Genomic DNA, 15,796 nt, shown 5'->3' on the forward strand with positions numbered 1-15,796 from the left:
GAAGTAAAGAGTAGTAACTATATATTGTACTTACTTTAATCAAAAAGGTTGGAATTGGATCCCTTTATCAATCTGATTAAGAAAAGAAAGTTGTCTAGTATAAAGGAAGAGTTGTCAAATTATAAAGGTAGAAAACAGCTGGCCTTTTTTCAAAAAAAAAAAACAACAAGCAAGATTTCAGAAAATTTTTCTTAGGTCATTATCTGCAGAGAATTTGAAAATAGATGTGGCTGGCTCAAAAAAGAGAGAGAAATTGCTTTTCTGTATAGCCACAACCAATTATATCAAATCCAGTACATTCACTGCATGAATTGCCACCATTGTTCCTGCTTACATATTAGCTTTACATGAATGCAATTCACAATACCCGCTGGCAAAAATCTTCAGTGTATGCTATTTAATTGGTGTTCCAATAGAAAAGGGGGAGAAAACACGGCATTAAGGCAACAATTATTATTTTTTTGATTTTTTTTTAAATTCAGCTCAAATGTTGCCATATCAACAATAAAGTATATCTTTCACACACAGACACACAAAACAATGTGGCCACCTGAAGTGCGCTTCTTGCTTAATGAGAGCATCCCTATTAGTAAATACAGCAAATGAAGGACAGGAATGTCAGGAAAGAACTTATGAATGTAAGAAGAGCCTGCGTGGTACAGTGCCAGTGTGGAGAGCCAGTGTGGTGTAGTGGTTATGAGCGGTAGTCTGGTAATCTGGGGAACCAGGTTCACATCTCCGCTCCTCCACATGCAGCTGCTGGGTGACCTTGGGCCAGTCACACTTCTCTGAAGTCTCTCAGCCCCACTCACCTCACAGAGTGTTTGTTGTGGGGGAGGAAGGGAAAGGAGAATATTAGCCGCTTTGAGACTCCTTAAAGGGAGTGAAAGGCGGGATATCAAATCCAAACTCCTCCTCCTCCTCCTCCTCCTCCTCCTCCTCCTCCTCCTCCTCTTCTTCTTCTTCTTCTTCTTCTTCTGCTGGATCAGGCAAAGACACAGCATCCTGTTTCTATAGTGACCATGCAGGACATGAGCGCAACAGCATTTTGCCTCCCTGTGATTCCTGGCAACTAGTATTCAGAGGTATATTCCCTCTGACATGCTTATGCTGATGGAGTGATTTCCTTTGGCAGTATATTGAATTCCTCCCTATATGTAAACATATTTATTTTTGACAAGACTACCTCACGGAGCCATGCGAGCAGCAATGCTCCCCACCCCCATACAATCCCCTCGAGAACAATGACCCATGTTGCATCATGGTATGCCCCACGGTATGCCCCACAGAGGACCTTAAGAACCACAAATGACAACATTTTGGAAGTCCCAGGTCGCAAGGTCTCAACCAGGTCCAGGGCCTTTTCATTACTGGCCCCGACTTGGTGGAACGCTCTGTCACAAGAGACTAAGGCCCTGTGGGACTTGACATCTTTCCACAGGGCCTGCAAGACAAAGCTGTTCCACCTGGCCTTTGGTTTGGACTCAGTCTGACCCTTATGTTTCCCTCCCCTTATGGTCTTGATTTATCTGCTACTTTTAAAATGAGGCTGCATTTTAAATTGCATTTTAACCTCTTTTTTAAATTGGTTTCTCCCCCCCCCCATTATGTTTTTACTGTGATTTTATTGGTGTTAGCCGCCCTGAGCCCTACTCTAGCCAGGGAGGGTGGGGTATAAATAAAATTTATATATTATTATTATTATTATTATTATTATTATTATTATTAGCAGCATCAGCAGCATCAGCATCATTATTATTATTACTCGCTCTGGGTATTGCAGATACAGGTGTTTTCAATGTCTGTGACAACGAGCCCAGTGACTCCTTTAGGTGGCTAGCCTTATCTGTTAGAAGAAAAGGACAGAGGCTGCCCTCAGACCCCCTCGTCTTGGAATCTGGAAGGGGCGAGGTTTCTGAAATGGGCCCATATCTGAGCCAGACACTGATTTGTGCACTGTGGCTCTGGTGAGTTCATTTTGGAAGCTGAGCTTGCCAAATGCCTCCCCAGTCTCCTTGTACGTTCTGTTTTACATGCAATGGACTGCATCAGCTCACTGAGACACTGACATGCCAGTGTTCTGATGAGACAGGGTTAGTGCATATGATGGTTAGCAAATGCAGCTATTTGTGTAAAGGCTGTTCTCCAAGTCTTCATTCATCAGGAGCAGAATCACCTGTTTCCCTTTACTACGAGGCATCTTCCAGAGTAAATCAGAAGTGGCCATTGCATCATGTCAACAAGAATATTTTTTTTCTTCTGCTATTCTACCTGGAAGTCCTTTTTATCCTCGTTTCCCCATACCCCTGCCCCCAGTCCTGAACCATTTTTATGGCACCTTGCCAGTAAGTTATTAAAATCACTCAGTAGCAGCATTTCCTTTTTTATTGGCCACAGAGGTCTAGAGAGCTTCTGTAAAGCATCTTAATAGTTTCATAAAAAATATGGAGTGTACTGTTCAGACGACATAATAAAAACTGAGGGGAAGTGTGCTGGGCCAGAATTCTTTCAAGCCGGATTTCCTTTCCTCCCATTAATGTTTTCTCTTCAGACTTAAGATCAAGAAATAAATGTACTTTGGCTTGAATGCTGAACAAATAGGGGAAAATGATCCGAGGGCTCTTCAGTTACATTAATCAGAGGTCAAGCCTAGCTGCTTATTAAATCAATAATCTTAACTACATAAGAAAGGCCAGCACTTTGATTACTGTCCATAGCTGTAATGGTTTCTTTAGTTACTTTAAGAAGAGCGGAGGTGAAATAAAATAACCGGTAAGAAAAGCACCAAATGAAATTGGGCCAATATCTTATGTGCAGACACATACTACCTGGCTTGAAATGAAATAATGAAATTCACTGTGCTCTATGCACAAGTACAATAAAACAGGTCAATAATTTCATTTTATAATTGGACTGTATTCTATTTCCACCCCTTTATGGAAGACAGCTTATGCTGAACTCTGTTTCATATGCCTTTCTCCCAGCAGACCTTCAGTATACCTTCTTGGGGGAAGGGGGGAATCATTCCAGTAGGTATTCATTTTCAGTCTGAAGATACCACCCTTCCCACTTCCTTAGGAGTATTTGCTTTAAAACTGTGATTGGTCTACAACCTCGAAGTGTACCGCCAACCAATTCTAAACTGATGCAACTCATCTTAATATGCTCTACAAAGTTTCAAGTCAATTCTCCATTTCAGGTTGTCTCCCTTATTGCGGCAATATAAGGATGTAGGCACAGTATTACAGCACGAGGGAGGCTGCTGCTACAAAATATACTCCTCGCTTTATAATGCAGCAGTATGTCCATAAAAGTGTATCTTTGATTGTTATTTTTCTTAAATCTTAAGTTTTTACAAGGTGTGCTATCACTAGTTTTTCAGTGTACCTCACTGTATCAAGATTAACCCCCCCCATTTTTTAAATTGAGAAATGCCTGCAAAGTCCTACAGTATCAATATCGTGACACAATGAAGAAATGACTTATTTGTTCAAAACTCAGGCTTTCTTCTGTCTCTTAGCCCAGTTGTAGTAACATTGGGAGTGGGGGACAAAGGGCAGAACTCTTGTATATTCTGGGTGTGTCCCTACAACCTTCATTTGAAGCACACACACACACACACACAGAGAGAGAGAGAGAGAGAGAGAGAGAGAGAGAGAGAGAGAGAGAGAGACCTGGTCCTTGGGACATGTCCTCTCTTGCTCCCTCCCATCAATTCAGGCCTATCATATAAAAGATATGATAGAAGGCCAAACTCAATGTGACTTGCAACACGTTGTGAACAATGTCTGCATTTTATTGTTAAATTAAACAACTGCAGGAATTGGAGGATTCACCCCACCCCACCCCACACAACTGCTGCACACAGAGAAGGATGGTTTATCTGTTTCCTCTCTTGGTGTGGTACAGACCAAAATCAGCTCCAAAACTTCCCTTTCAGGTAGTTTATGCTGAGAGATAATGGTTAGCTTTATGGCTGATCAGTGAACCACCCCACTCTGAGTCCAACACTAACCAGCGGGATAAGTACTTGGAGTACATAGTTTGTTTAGGGACAACAAACAAAAGCCTAAACTGACATCAGTGTTTCTTGGTCAAGAATCTCTGATCTGAAGCTTTGAGATTGGCAGTGGTTGCTGTGAAAACAGTGCAATCTATCCTTGAGAAATGACTCTAGGTAAATAATTGCTGCAGGAAGGAAAAGTCCACATCATGGGAAAAAACAATGCAACAGGTTCTCTCTTAGTGTCCCAAATGCATATGGATTTTCTCTGGAATTTAGAGCATGACACTATTTCTGCATGGAAATTCTCTCACGCCTGCTTCATGTGCCTCAGCTGGAGCGTGGGAGGACTTCGTTTGATGCCAAAATAGAAAAATAGTGTAACAGCATAAGGGAATTCACAAGGTTTGTGATGAGTGGAAAAAGGCTGAGCTGCTTTCTACATTCATCTGATGGTTTCCCACTGTAAAACTCTCTCCTTAATTATATAGATGAAATGGTGATATTATTAAGATGCATATATGTGTGACTATGTGGATATACGTAAGGGGAAAGAATGGCTGTAGGAATTAGCCTTACACATACAACGCCCTGCATTCTCTGAATGGATTAATGAATAATTGTGAACATATATTTCAATGTTTCAGTGGGAATATATATATTTGTTTGATCTGTTTTTCCATAGCAGTAGTTGCTGTGCTATTTACCTTACCCCAAAAAACCCTAAAATGAATTATTCTGCTGTAATTACGAATATTAATAACACAGGCAGAGAATAAATTAGACCATTTGATGTTAGCTAAGTGTAAAAATATTCATGCAATAAAATCCTGTGGGTATGAAGTAAATACATTTATTTTCATTAGAGGAATGTCAGAATAACTACTTATGTCATTTGGGGGAAAGGAGCATACTATACCTCTTTATTACATACCCCAGCCCTGTACAATGTTAATATTTCATTCTGTTCATATTCAAGCATCCTGGTCTGCACTGCTGTAGGATAGCGAACACTTATGCAGGAGCAAAACACAAACTCCAAGTTAGATTCCAGATTCACTTCCAAACCGGCTCTAATCCACCAGCCTTTAGAACTGCATTTGGAACTTGGAACTTAATATTCATTCATTTGTTCATTCATTCACATGACATCATAACCTGATGGAACACTTGCTAGTAAAAGGGGTGGTGCAAACGGAACTCCATTTTAAGGGCTTGTTTTCTCTCTGCTCAGCCTGCAACAGCACCACTCCTCAACAGAGCTTGGATCTATCACCTTGCCAACAAAGGTCCGTATAGTTAAAGCCATGGTTTTCCCAGTAGTGATGTATGGAAGTAAGAGCTGGACCATAAAGAAGGCTGATCGCCGAAGAATTGATGCTTTTGAATTATGGTGCTGGAGAAGACTCATGAGAGTCCCATGGACTGCAAGAAGATCAAACCTATCCATTCTGAAGGAAATCAGCCCTGAGTGCTCACTGGAAGGACAGATCGTGAAGCTGAGACTCCAATACTTTGGCCACCTCATGAGAAGAGAAGACTCCCTGGAAAAGCCCCTGATGTTGGGAAAGTGGGAGGGCACAAGGAGAAGGGGACAACAGAGGACGAGATGGTTGGACAGTGTTCTTGAAACTACCAGTATGAGTTTGACTAAACTGCGGGAGCCAGTGGAAGACAGGAGTGCCTGGCGTGCTCTGCTCCATGGGGTCACGAAGAGTCGGACACGACTAAACGACTAAACAACAACAAATGCTGGGGTAACATAAACCAGCCTAAATTCCTGTTTTTTGTCTCCACACCCTAAATCCCCAAACAGGTGTTTTACAATGGTATTTGCTTGCAAATTTTTTTTGATGGCAAGTTGAAATTTTGTTTCCTTCCCTCCTTCCTTACACAAACTATATGCTACTAATAAATTATATATTATGTCACTTTTCAGATCCTTCCTTCATTATCGCAAAGCGTGGTTTGAGTTTCCGAATGTACCACAGGCAAAGCAGGGTTTACATGTGCTTCTTTGATTTGATTTTTCATCCGTATAGCACTTTGTGTCAAAAGCTCAGTCCTAGCCTTTTGAGAGGGAGCAACCATCCTAGCTGCTATGATTTAACAATTATATGTGCATTCACATGGCAAACATTGGCACAATGCCTGATTCAAATCATGGTTTGATGCTTGTGTTTGGCAGATTAACACAAATAATGGTTAATAAAAGTGTGTGTCTTCCTGTTATCCTGCCCTGCTGATGCCTTAAGACTTTTAGAGGAAGCTCTTTTTGTGTACCACTGCTTGATGAGGAGCACCATGTGACGATGCAACAAAAGGCATTCTCTTTGGTGTTGCTCTGCTTGTGGAATCTTCTTCTTCTTTGGCAATCACTCATAGCTGAGTAAGATTGTCTTCCATGAAGAAATCATGGATAGAGCTGCCAAGCTGCTCAACTGCCTCATTCCTTGAGTCAGAGCGACTGAATCTTTATCTTTCGCCCATGTGTCGGTTCATCACTAGGGGCTTCCAGATTTCACAGTCCTTCCCCCATTACCATTTGCCAGTTGTCATGGGACTTTTAGGGTTTGGGTTTGGGATGGGTTTTTGGAAGATGCCTGTGCATGAATTTGTTTTATGTGTGTAGATCAGTGAGGCTGACCAATGCACATTCTTCGGAGTAAGGCTCTATTCTGATGACATGAATATCACAATGACCAGTAGATTCTTATCTGTTGCAGCCTTCCCCCGCCTTCACAGCCGTTGTAACATGCCACTTGTTATCTTCTGCCTGTTCTGCCATTGAGAACTTCTTGGATCATTCTTGGTCTAGCTCCTTCCCTTTGACCTTACTGCCTTGGGTGACCCTGCTGGGAGTACGAGACTCCTGACGGCTTCGCTTACAAGGGTCATAGGAATGTGCAAGCCCACTCACCACGACAAGGTGATGATCCAGTGAGTGAGGCTTGTGGAATGCCCTCCTTTTAGAAGCATCATTGGCACCAATACTTTTTTGGCACCCTCCCATCAGATGTCGAGATAAAGAACTGTACAACTTTAAGAAGACATCTGAAGGCAGCCCTGTATTGAGAGGTTTTTAATCCTTGATGTTTTGCTATGTTTTTATGTATGCTGTAAGCCACCCACAATAATAATAATAATAATAATAATAATAATAATAATAATCATAATAATAATAATTTTAGATATAGACAAAGAAAAAGAAAAACAGCTGAGCTGTGGGGAGGGAGTTATGCCTGCTGAGCTGGGAACCTGCTGGCAGAGCTGGAGATCTGCTGGATCCTAATTCCCAGAAGAACTAGGTTAGGGCTGCAACCTTAGATTATTAGTCCATTTATGATAGCTCAGCTTGCTCTGTAGTTTCAGTTGATCTTGTTGCTTAATTTGGTTTCATGATTTACTAATGTGTCTTTTGCGGTTTTACTTCCTCTGTATTCCGTAACGCACCCTGAGATGAAAGCAGAGTATAAATAGTCTTAATAAAATAAACAAAAAGATTTGGATATAAAAACAATTCATGGGTGGACTTGGCATCCAAATATACCCATTGCCTCTACCCAAACCTATCTGCCATTTTCATCATCTGCTGAGAGGCGACAGCCTACCAGGTATTGGGCTGGGCTGGGGCTGGGGGTGGGGATGGTATAAACTGGTGTTTGTGTGTGTACTCTTTGCTCATACTTGGAGAAGTATCTTGCCTGTCTGTATGACTGCACCACAGTAAGCTATTGTTATATACGGAAGATAATTTGAAGCAGAACATTGTTCGCATGCTGGACTCTAAAACTGAGCTGGAAAATGACTGTGGTTTATATGTTTCCTTGAGCCAGGGCAGCAAACTAACACAAAATTGATTCACAATGACAAGAGCCAAATGCAAAATCAATGCAAAGAAGAGAAGGAGATAATGCTCACATTCAATATACAAACAAGAAAATATTGCCATGCAGCTATGCAGTTACAGTTGTTATTTAGGCCCAAAGGGAGCAATGTTCTTCAAGTATGGATCCAAAAGACTTGTCCTAAATTTAAAATGTTGTTTTACCCAGTGACCCTGTATCTTTTTGTGTCCAAGGCTGAGAGAAAAAAAAAAAAACATTCTCACAATGGGCCTAGGTTGCAGAAAGAAATAAGTAAATAAATACCAGGGGAGCTAGGATGTAGAAAAAATGGGGGTCCTCCAGTTGGATGGCCACTGCTGCTTCTGTGCACCTTCCTTGCTGTGCACCTCCTGCTGCCCAGGCAGAACCCTTTGTGCTAATTGGCTCTCAGCAGCAGCACTGTCGCCACAGGCTGGCAGAAGAGGAAGAAAGCAGCCAGGAGCTGCACTGGCTGGCCTGTGAATTGGGATGCCAGAGACAGCGGCCTTGAAGCTTGCAGCAAAGGAACCAGCAGAGCTGGAAGGCTGCAGAAACCCCTCCTGGCTGCCCTTCTGTGACTCACCTAGGCTTCCCGTCCACAGCCTCTCATTACACTATATTTCACAGGAGCCCTCTGTCCATGACCATGTGAAGTATTGTGCGACAACAGAAAAGTGCACTCGTACATATAGAAAGAAGTGCAATTTTGTGAACTACTTAGAGGTATAGAACTTTTCTTAAATAAATAATTTTCACTATGTACAGGAGCCATGGTCTGGCTAATAAGCATCACTGTCAGCAGATGAACAGTTTTTAGTTTGTTTATTTTTTATTTCACTAAATCAATTTGCATGTTACCAATACTGCATGTTTTTCAGTATTGATCATTTGGGACACTGAAGGAACTGTAAGGTCACTTGCAATCTAATTAAAGGTTCCACTTGTTGGTGGGGGGGAAAGTGGTCTTTGATATGTTTCTTTTCATTCCCTATTACAGCAGCACTGCAGAGCACGAAAACAAAAAACAAAAATCCAATGTGCTCTTAATAACCAAGAGCCCCAAAAGTATTTTCCCATGTTTGCAATTTGTAAACAGTCTTTGGCTCTTTGTCTGAATACACACCAAACCATTCACAAGTGTCAGATCCACTGCAAGGTGGCAAACTAGGTTGTGTGAATCCATCACAACTCCATCTAACGATGGGTCAAAATACAGCTGTGGGTGTTGAACTGACTTTCCTTGTGCAGGTGATATTTGGGGGGGGGGGAATCAAAGAAAGGGGAATTTAAAAAATGGATGGACTGAAGCAAGTTTTCATTTAGAAAGCAGCCAAATAGATACCACCACTGAGCTTGGCAGGCGATTTCTAATCCTGAGATGCTTGGCTTGTATTGAGAGCATCGTGATCATGGCTAGTCATTGCACTTTCATGCTGCGTGAAGTCCCATTAGTATCTGTCAGCATAGCATCACCCAAGCTGAGACTGCTGTCTGGGTGTTTGACCCACATTGACATTGTGATCCTTCCTTGTCTCTGTAGCCTGCTCTCATGTGAGCTTTCTTTTTTGCAGTCATAAAGGTCAGCTTTCTGACACCAAGCTAGTATTTAGCTTATGTATCTATTGATTTACAATACCTCTTATTTACAAAAGGTCTCTTTGCATTTGATTGACTGCTTTAAATCCTGGACGCGTGAACAAATACTGAAGTGGTAAAGCAGTAGAACTGAGGGCGGCAAGCTGTGTTGTTTGGCTTGTCAACACTGCTATTGTATTCTCATATTATTGTTTGCAGACACTTATGGGATAAAAGGCTCGCTTGCATCTCCTCAAATTTCAGCAGGCAAAAGACACTGTGTTCCAGTTAGAGTTAGAACAGGAAAGATATGAGAATTGGAGATGATTCTCCCTTGTGGCAATGGAAGTTTGCTGTGTCTCAACTTTACTTACAGCCTGGAAAATGGGAATAATACTGGGCTTCTCCATAAAGGCCTGAGAAATGCATTATATTAACAATAGAGATGGGCTATAAAATCAGTTCACAACACCGCTGTTGCTGCACTTAAGTCTTCCTTTTAAGATTTATAGATTTGTTTATGTGTTGTATCATTTAAGGAAACAATGTTTAGAGTCCTTCAGGTGTCTGACTTAAAAGCATATTTGCAGAGCAATCCAAAACCTGGCTGAGTATTGGTGGAGCTACTTCTGCACTTGCAGTCCAGTTGTTCATTTCAACTGGGACAGAAGGGGATGGAGATAGCATAGGGATTGGTCAAGCGATAACAGTGGGGCCAACTCAGGCAGAATTGGGGGCTCTGTGTGGATGAAGACCTCTGTGGAGGGAGACACCCACCCCATTCAAACCTGCCCTCAGCGTGGCAGACTTGAAGTTGGTTCTAGCAGCTGGTATTCAGAAGCATTGCTGCCTTCAACCATGGCAGCAGATCATAGCTAGTAACCAACCATAGTCCTTTCCTCCATGAATTTGTCTAAACCTCTTTTAAACCCATCCAAGTTGGTGGCCATCATGGCCTCCTGTGGAAGCAAGTTCCATACTTTAATTATGCGCTACATAAAAAAAATTCTTTTATCTGGATGTTCCAACATTCAGCTTTGTTGGGTGTCTACAATTTCTAATGTTATGAGAGAGTGAGAGACCAAAAAACAACCACAACCTCTAGTCATTTTCTCCATGTTATGAGACAATTTTCAGCTACTTTGTACTATTGTATGGTACAAGAAGCTACGTAAGTTTGATACTAAGGACAATTTGCCAGAACCTCAGATACAGGAAGATTTCTTCCAGTTATTCAGTAGTGTCTAAAAGGAGATACTGTTTATAGAGATTTTTTAAGTGGCGTTGGACCTTAAAGATTGTCAGAGGAAGCATGAAAAACTGACAGGGGAAAGGGCCAAAGCTCAGCCGTCAATAACATGTTTTCCATTATTCTAGTTAAGATTAAAGTTGGGTATTAGAGCTAGAAAATGTTTTCTGAAGCCACTGCCACTCAAAGTACAGTCCTGGGCTAGATGGACCAAGAACTCAGTTCAATATAAGAGAGCTTCATGGGTAGATAAATCTCGCCAACTGAAATTAGTGAGATTTAAATATGTGTAACTTTGGCTGTGTCCTGAGAATTCACAATGTACGGTGTAGTGATTAACTTGTAAAGTGTGGTTGATAAATGCAAAGTGCACAATGGCTATATTTTAGTATCTTCAATAGTTACTTCCTAGAAATTGTAAATGTCTACTTTCTTATACGTAGAACTTCAATCATCAGCAGCAGATGCTTTCACCCACAACCCTTTGTCTATCTGAAATCCTTCTTCCCTTTTCATCAGAAGAGCCTCACATTATTCTAGCTCCTATTTGTGGTCCGTTCCCTGTTGGTTCACCTTCTTCAATCATTTCCCCTCACCAGCTACCCACTGAGCAAGCATCTAATTGAAACATTTTTCACTTTTTAAAGCAATCCTGCCTCGTCCATAGCCTCAGAACCCTTCCCAAATTTATTAGTATGGAAGAATGAGAGACTTTTTTTTCAGCTCTGACCACCACCACACCTTCACAAATAGTCAGTTTGCTAGGATGTTTTGAAACAGCTCTATCGGCTGAGGTTTGTCATGGAATCATGTCGTTCCCCCTTGCAATAGGCGTAGCAAGTCCTAAAACATCAATCTTGTATATGAATTATATATGTAATAATAACAACAACAACAACTCTCTCTTTTAGGATTTGATACCTACTTTACTTCCCGCACACTGGAGAACAACAGAAGAAATGTGTGGTTTGCAGAATACTGGGAAGAAAACTTCAATTGCAAGTTAACGATTAGTGGGTCAAAAAAGGAAGACACAGATCGTAAATGCACGGGTAATTTCATTCTCTTTGTCCTTCCCATGATGCTGTACGTGGCTGGCATAAAATGTCTGTGTAGCTGGTTGGAGATAAGTTGAGAAAGGGAGACAGAGAGAATTTTTATCTGTTTTATAAAAATTGGAACTCAGAAGCACAAGTCTTACAAAGAAGAAGAAATAGATTAAGTAAAAATGACACTTTTTTTCTGTTTCTGCCTGTCCATCCTCTAGGAACTGGCATTTTTCATTGATTTTTGTGCTCATGAGAGAGAGAGAGAGAGAGAGAGAGAGAGAGAGAGAGAGAGAGAGAGAGAGAGAGGTGTTTGTATCATTTTGAATGTTTCCTCTATACATTCATTTCATAGAAGAGAAGTTGTAATCTGGGAAAGAGCATTGCTTTCTCCTGGTCTGGAACTGAAATAGATTTGAGTAGGGAATGCATCTCTCTTTGAGGGGAGATACCTATCTAAGATGTGAATATATGTAAGGACTTAAGAGGAGCCCTACTGGGATCAAGACTAACATCTACCTAGTCAGTCTTTTTCTTTACACAGTGTGAATGAAACCTAGAAGTTCCATACACTAATCATGTTTAGTGGCCATTAATAGACCTTTCTTCCATGAATTTCTCCAATTCCCCTTTATAGCCACCTGCATTTGTTGAATCAACATATTTTTATGGTGATTCCATGAATTAGACATGCGTTGCTCTCCTGAATCTCCTAACAATCAATTTCATTGGGGCATCCCTGTGCTTGAGTGCTATTGGAGGCTTTTGCATGTACCACATGTGATGTTTTGATTGAGCTATGCACCATGACCCAAGATCTCTATCCTGGTTAGTCACTGTCAGCTCAGTAGTGCCAGTTCAATCCCACCAATGTGACATTAGGATTATTTTAACAGCTATGTGCATACTCTTACTTACGTTAAGAACATTAGTAGATTCCCATCCAAAGGCCTATCCAGTCAAGGGGCCCAACACATATGTGACATGCGCAAGTGGAGTTGCTCAAATCCCTTGTCCTACCCTCCGCTTTGACTGCCCTCTTCTCCATCTTTTCCAGCTTCACAGAATCCTTTTAGGGGAGCACAGACACCATTCCAAATGTAGTCAGACTGTAGATTTATACAAAAGCATTGTGAGATTGGCAGGCTGTTTTCTGTTCCTTTTCTAATGATCTCAAACATGCAATTCACTTTTTTCCCACAGCAAATGCACACAGGGTCAATGTTTTCATTGATCCCTTTCTTGCCTAGTCTTTACCTCTGCAGGGCTGGTGGGCACATTAAACAAGTTGTTTGTGAAAGTAACACTCTGGATCCAACCTACCGTAATTGCAACGGTTAACAAAAACACCATGGGAGCCTATGGCTGGGCGATTGCCAAAGGTGATCAAGGTAGTAAAGATGTGATATAAACACACACACTCCCGCCACGGCCACTATCAATGCTGCCTTTGAAACCGAGAGTTGAGTTTGCTCTACAGTCTGTTCCCACTACCACTTTGTTAGGACATGGCTTTGCACAAAGGGAGAAATAAGATGAACGTATCAGGCAGTCCGAGTCAGTGCAGTCTTGTCTTCTGCCTGACACCACACTAGAGAGATTTATTCCGTTTGTATACACAAGAGAACAAGAAAAATAAAATAATGGTTCTAATGTAATTCTGTGTTTGCTGTGTCTGCTTTGCAGATATATCCAAGTGCGACCATATTTTCAAGTGCCACTGGATGTGTTTTCCTGCTTTAATGTACCAACAAACTCCCTCCCTTTAATGAACCATGCTTCTTTGGTATGGCATGCCTATAAAAGGAAGCCCAAACATTTGACTGTAGTTGTGGCAGTTTCCCCTCATTAGATACCGTCTTAAATGTTGCCTGCCTTGTGCTCAACAAGGCATAGTGAAGTGATATTGGGGTGACATCACCCTAAATGCCACCTTGTTGGATGGTAGGTGACTCCAAGAGCTTTTCTAATTACCAGAGTCTGTAATTGGCCTGAAGGTGCACTTCAGTTAATGGTATAGAGAATGAGCTGCTTAGGGGAAGAGATGCCGTAAATGGCAGCTATTTTGTAAAAGACAGAGAGCACTGTATGTTTTTTCCCCATGGAGATTCAGCAGGAAAAGAAATGTGTCAGGCATACAAATGTAAGGCAGTAAGCACCCCGTTCTGATCTCCTACTTACTCTGACACCTTTCAGTTGGCTTCTGTGGGAATTCTCCTGATTGAAGCTGGGGCAAGAGGAGGAGACAGAACAAAATGAGAAGGCCGATTCCATCTCTGGGTTTGCTTATGGAAAAGAATGCCTTTAAATAACACATAACTTAGTCTACTGTGGAAATAAAGAGGCTTAAATTGGAACAACAGAATTGTGGTTGGCCCTAAATTTATGCCTTCAAAAATAAATAAAAAATGACCGCACTCATATATTACTTCTCAGTCACTGCACTCACTCTTTAAAATACTTAGAAATAAATAAATGGTTCAAAAGGCCAAAGAATAACACAGCAGCATTCTCTCAAGCCTTTGGTGATCTTTACAGGAGCAGATGTCACAAACTCCCTGCTTGGGTTTCAGCAGTTCAATGTTATAGGCGAAGGGGATCGAGATATGGATATGCTCGTACCCCTTCCAATCTGCGCCCCATCCCGAGAGACGAGGGTAGGGTGAGCAAGGATTACTCACCTCCTTCACTGGTGTTGTGCAATGCCAGGTCTATAGGCAACAAAATCCCTGCGAGATTTCTTTATCTCGCAGGGAGTTGACCTGGCTTGTGTGACGGAGACCTGGGTGCGCGAAGGGGTAACTGTTACCTTACGAGAGATGGCGCCCCCGGGTTTCTCCGTCCTCCACCAGTCACGGACTGTGGGCCGGGGGGGAGGGGTGGCAGTATTAATCCGGGAAGATTGTTCTTTCAGGGCTCTACCATCGCCATCGATCCCCGGCATTGAATGTGTTGGCCTAGTGTGGGGCTCCGAGGAGAGCTTGGCTGTCTGGCTGGTGTACCGGCCACCTAGCGCACCAGCAGCCACCCTGTCAGGCCTGCTGGAGGCGGTGGCCGGCTGGGCCTTGGAGTTCCCTAACCTATTGGTATTGGGAGACTTCAACTTCCACGCTGATGCCACTCCCTCCTCACAGGCTCTGGACCTGGTGTCTTCCATGGCGACACTAGGGCTCTCCCAGTTTGTATCGGGCCCCACACATCAAGCAGGCCACACGCTGGATTTGATCTTTGGCGCCGGTATAGATGTGATCATGTCTCCTTCGATGAAGGTGCCATGGTCTGATCACTACGCTCTGAAAGCCAGGATTGACTTTCCACCCCCACCCTGCTTAGGTGGCGAGCCGATTTGGGCTCGCCCGCGGAGGCTGATGGACCCGGATAGATTCCGTCAAGCCTTGCGGGACCATGCTCCCCCTGGCGACTCATTGACTGAGCTTGTTGAGGGCTGGAATACCCAGCTCCTGGCAGCCATCGATGAGATCGCACCTAAGCGCCCTCTGCGACCCCGCAGAAACCGGGCTCCCTGGTTTACCGAGGAGCTTCGGAAAATGAAGCGGGACCTCAGACGGCTAGAGCGAGTATGGCGGGGTGCCCGTGACGGAGCCTCAAGAACATCTTATAGGGTTTTTATGAAAACCTATGAGATGGCAGTGAAGGCTGCTAAGAAGTCTTACTTCTCGGCCTCCATTGCATCCGCTAGCTCTCGCCCGGCGCAATTATTTAGTATAATTCGGTCTTTAACGTCCCTTGAAGGACAGCCAAATTTAAATAACAATCTGACACACAGCTGTGAGGCATTTGCGAGCTTTTTTGCGGAGAAGGTCCTGTTGCTCCGCCATGACCTCCCTGCCAATTTGGATACAATAAAGGAACTGGAGGCCCCTCGACTGTCCTCGGGTCCAGTATTGGACCACTTTGACCGGATATCTCCAGCCGATGTGGACAGATTCCTCCAAGCTGGAAAGCCCACCACCTGTCCTCTGGACCCGTGCCCGTCATGGCTGATTAGAGCGTGTCCAGACGAGGTGCGGGGCCCCCTGGGGGATATCATCAATTT

General features: G+C 42.8%; 1 protein-coding gene across 2 annotated transcripts in view; it reads left to right on the top strand.

The window, feature by feature from the left end:
• The window catches only part of GRM7 (glutamate metabotropic receptor 7), a 461,862-nt gene that overhangs the window by 278,513 nt on the left and 167,553 nt on the right, over nt 1-15,796 (top strand). For both annotated transcript variants that reach the window (XM_081184049.1, XM_081184050.1), the window contains exon 5: nt 11,605-11,745. In XM_081184049.1, coding sequence (XP_081040175.1) covers nt 11,605-11,745 — 141 coding nt within the window. The remainder of the gene's footprint in view (nt 1-11,604; nt 11,746-15,796) is intronic.

The sequence above is a fragment of the Podarcis bocagei genome (assembly GCF_964188305.1).
Source record: "Podarcis bocagei genome assembly, chromosome: 2".
In the NCBI taxonomy this organism is placed as follows: Eukaryota; Metazoa; Chordata; class Lepidosauria; order Squamata; family Lacertidae; genus Podarcis; species Podarcis bocagei.